Source organism: Dipodomys ordii, unplaced genomic scaffold (genome assembly GCF_000151885.1).
Source record: "Dipodomys ordii isolate 6190 unplaced genomic scaffold, Dord_2.0 Scaffold1270, whole genome shotgun sequence".
NCBI lineage: Eukaryota > Metazoa > Chordata > Mammalia > Rodentia > Heteromyidae > Dipodomys > Dipodomys ordii.
In genome coordinates, this window is record NW_012268486.1 from 5248 (window position 1) to 9937 (window position 4690).

The window sequence follows — 4690 nt, forward strand, 5'->3', positions numbered from 1 at the left end:
TACCTGAAGCACTAGGTGCTAAAAATGGTAGAGAAGAAATAGAAAAGATGAAAACACTCCTAGATTTAAAACACTCCTAGACTTACTTCTTTATTTCTATCACTTAAATAATAAGTATATTACTTTTTTTCTTTTTTTTGGTCAGTTGTGGGGCTTGAACTCAGGGCCTGGGCGCTGTCCTTGGGCCTCTTTGTGCTCAGGGCTAGCCCTGTACCACTTGAGGCACAGCCTCATTTCTGGTTTTTGAGTGGTTAACTGGAGATCAGAGTCTCACTGGGACTTTTCTGCCTGAGCTGGCTTCAAACTGCAATCCTATCTTAGCCTCCTGAGTAGTAAGAATTACAGGCGTGAGCCATCAGCAACCAGTTATAAATGTATTTTTAAGCTCATCCTGGGGATTTTTGTTTCTTTCTTTCTTTTTTTTTGGTTGGTCGTGGGGCTTGAACTCTGGGCTTGGGCACTGTCCCTGCACTCTTCAGCTCAAGGCAAGTGCTCTACTACTTGAGCCACAGCCCCACTTCTGGTTTTCTAGTGGTTTATTGGAAATAAGAGTCTGGGGGGAGGTGCGGGGGCTTGGAAGTTGGCTCAGTGGTAGAGCGCTTGCCTTGCATGCCTGAGGCCCTGGGTTTAGATTCCTCAGCACCACATAAGCAAAAAGAAAAAAAGCCAGAAGTGGTACTGTGGCTCAAGTGGTAGAGCGCTAGCTTTGAGCTGAATAGCAGAGGGACAGCGCCCAGGCCCAGAGTTCAGGCCCCACGACTGGAAACCCCCCTCCCCCCAAAAAAAGTCTCACGGACTTTCCTGCCTGGGCTGGCTTTGAACTGTGATCCTCAGATGTTAGCCTCCAGAGTAGCTAGGATTATAGTCGTAAGTCACCTGGCTGAATATTTGTTTCTTTTGAGACAATGTCTTATTCCTTGTTCCCTTTTGGTACCAGGCTGGTACCAAATCCACGGATTGAGGTTTTAAAGAGTCCAGCTAAGGAAGTACATAAAATTCTTATCTCTAATTAACCAGCAAAAAGCCAAAAGTGGACTAAGTTGTGGATCAAGTGTAGCCTTGACCAAAAGAGCTAAGGGACAGTGCAGAGGCCAAGTTTAAGGCCCAGTTCTGGAGTAAAAAAAGAATATACAAAGACTAACAGCAATAAAAGCACTAAGAAATGATATAGGTCACGATTCAAGTTAGAAGATTTTAGATTACATTTGTCAAAATTTTTTTAGTTGTTTTTTATATAGTGAAAAGCAAAATGTCTATTTTTTACTTACTTGAGAATAAGCTTTTCTACAGCACTTTGTCCAATAAAACCAGAGTCCCTTAAATCCAAGGTATACTGATTGAAAATTTTTCCAGAATTTAGGAAATTAAATATTTCTTCGCCAGGATGATGATCAGGAATAGCATCAATTGTAACAGAAAATTTTTTTAGAAATTCCCTGAAATACAAAAAGTTATTAAATACTAAGTAGTTAAACTGCATACGTTTTTGTACTAAAAAGATGGGAGCAGGAAAAACTTTACATTCTGCTAATTGTCAAGAATCACTAAATGTGTCTGTATGAAAAGAAACTATAACCAGGAGAAAAGATGTAACTTCAACCTACCATTTCCTGCTCGACAAACCCCAGGTACATTACTCACTATGCAAACTGCCAGCAATGGCTCAATTATTTTACAAAAATGAAAACTACAAAATGTAAACCTTAAATGGTATATGTTGTATGTGTATATGCATACATGAGAACATATGAAAAGTGATATACCTGTGTTCTTCCAAGAGGCCATCTTCATCATCTGTACTATCTTGATCACCAAGTCTGATTGGAGATTTAATGCCTCGGCCCTGCCTTATATCTTCCTGTAGTTGCTTCTGTAGTTCATCTAGCCTGAGATTCGAAAGAATGCCATAATAGTTTATTATTAAAATTAAAAAACAAAGCTTTAGTTGATATTTAAAAGCAGCACCGAGAAAAAAATCATTAAGTATCCTGCTATATTAAAAATTTGTTACACCATAGGTCTAATCATATGTCCAAATAAATATTATGATGTTTACCAAAACAAAGAAAGTTTACTCTGGGTAATAGGCTTTTGTCTAGCTATCAATATAGTATTAGAATAGTGTTCCATTGCATACAAGACTCAAGTATTTCTTTATAACTAGGACTTCAAGAATGACTTGTCCAAATCATCCAGAGTGTGAACAGAAAAGCAGCAAAACAACACCGATTTGATTTTTCACTGTGTGTGTGAAAGCTCTAGTGCTAGAGCTTGAATTTAATGCCTCATAATCCTGACTCCACTCATTTGCTCACAACTGTTTTTCTACCTCTTGAGCCACCGCTCCAGTTGAACTATTTTGTTGGTTAATTGGAGATAAGAGTCTTGAGGACTATTCTGCCCAGGCTGACTCCAAACCATGTCCCTCAGATGTCAGCTTCCTGAGTAGCTAGGAATAAGGGCATGAGCCACCAGTGCCTAGCAGCAATACTTGATTTTAAATAAGCCTTTTCAGATTTTATGTTCCAGATCCGATGAATTAACAAAACACTGTATTATTTTTTTACAAGAGAGGTAACTTCCCTAAATTCAGAGCAAGAAAAATTATTTTTAGCCTAAGGCTCTGCAAAAATCTCTACAGCTACTTGTTTATGAAGTTTGGGCTACATATGTGTGTGTGTGTGTGTGTGTGTGTGTGTGTGTATGTGTATATATATGTATGTATATATATGTATACATATATGTGTATATATGTATGTATGTGTATATATATGTATGTGTATATATATATATATATATATATATATTTGCCACCTTCTATGTAATCAAGTCAAGTAAACTTTACCTCAACTTATTTATTTTTGGTAGTAATGGGGTTTGAGCTCAGGGCCTAATATTTGTTTTAGGCAAGTGCTTTACCACTTAAGCCGTCCCAATACCCATAAATCACATAAACTTTTCTTTGCTAGTTTCATGGATATTTCTTGAATTGATAAGGAATGCACTTCCCTTCTTATTAGCAAAAATGGTCTGCAATTAATCACATAATTATTTTTGTCAGTCGTGGGGCTTGAACTCGGGGCCTGGGCACTGTCCCTCAGCTCTTCAGCTCAAGGTTAGCGCTCTACTACTTGAGCCACAGCACCACTTCCGGTTTTCTGGTGGTTTATTGGAGATAGGAGTCTCACGGTCTCTCCTGCCTGGGCTGGCTTTGAACCGCGATCCTCAGATCTTAGCCTCCTGAGTAGCTAGGATTACAGGCGTGAGCCACCACACCCGGCATGGGAGGAAAGAATTCTTAAGTACTGTTAACTGTCAAGCTATTCTTTAATCCAAATCATATATTAACAGAACTGCCTTCATAAACTACTTACTAATAAAACAAAGTACATTTTCTCCTTCCTCTTCTACTCTTTATCTACCTTAGCCTACTTTAATTTTCTTCACAGCACTTAAGAATTTACACATACATTTATACCCTTTATAAAGACACACACACACATAATTCATCTATATCCTAGAATGTGGGCCCTATGAGAATAAATTGATTTTTTTCACTGCTATTCTGTCTAGTGGCTGGCACAGTTGGCCCTCAAAAATGATAACTGTATGAACAAAAATTAACAAATGAGATTCCTTGAAACACTATCTTCCATGACAGAAACACCATATGTTTTTCTGCTCGGTTCACATGTAATAGTCATGGTTCTTTGATATCAACATTTTAAAAAATACTATTTCTGGGGAAAACTTTTATATATTTAAAAGATTCTTTCATGCTATGAATAATTTCCTCCAAGTATGTGCACTTTTTTTTTCAGTGCAAGTCCTAGGGCTTGAACTTAGGACCTGGGTGCTGTCGTTCAGCTTTTTTGCTCAAGGCTTAAGTTCTACCATTTGAAACATACCTCCACTTTTGACTTTTTAGTGGTTAATTTGAGTTGAGTCTTTCCTGTCTGGCAGGTGCTGGGCATATTTTTATGTATTTAGGATTTTATTAAAATAGAATATTCAGTAATTAAGAAAAATGCTTGACATGCATAATCTTTCCTGTCTAGAGGAGGTGAAGAATTCCACTCTAACTGGGTATCACTACACTACTAATCAGTACAGAACCTAATGTAGTATAAAAAGCTTCTCCATAACCTCTCAGCTTTCCCAACATATACTGCACTTTTTGGAAAATATGTCCTTTTTGTTTTAGGTATTTTGGGGATAGGACCTCATGTTTATGCTGGCCACCTTAGATTACAATTCTTCTATTTACACTTCCCACACAGCTAGGCTGACAAGCGTGTGTGCTTGTTCAGCAATGGTTCAAATGGGGTCTCACTAACTGGAATTACAGCCATGAGCCCAGCATCCAGCTACAAAATAAACACTATATTTAATCCTATACTGATTATTCAAATGTCAAAAGCAATACATTTCTACTCCTGTCTAGAGGAACATCAAGATTCTGCTTCGATATTTTATAAGCTGCTACTTACACAACAAAAATATAATTAATGGGGACTGGGAGTGTCACTTAGTGGTAGAGTGCTTGCCTAGCATGCATGAAGCCCTCAGTACCACATAAACAGAAAAAGCCAGAAGTGGCGCTGTGGATCAAGTGGTAGAGTTCTAGCCTTGAGCAAAAGAAGCTCAGGGACAGTGCCCAGTCCCTGAGTTCAAGCCCCAGGACTGGCCA

At 38.3% G+C, this 4690-nt stretch overlaps 1 protein-coding gene across 1 annotated transcript; it reads right to left on the reverse strand.

The window, feature by feature from the left end:
• Positions 1-1264: 1264 nt before the first annotated feature.
• Positions 1265-1886, reverse strand: LOC106001958 (protein FAM178A-like; the record flags this gene model as incomplete). Its single annotated transcript, XM_013036893.1, has 2 exons — positions 1265-1436; positions 1764-1886. Coding segments are annotated over 2 exons (295 nt in total), but the record flags the coding sequence as incomplete, so codon positions are not given.
• Positions 1887-4690: the final 2804 nt, after the last annotated feature.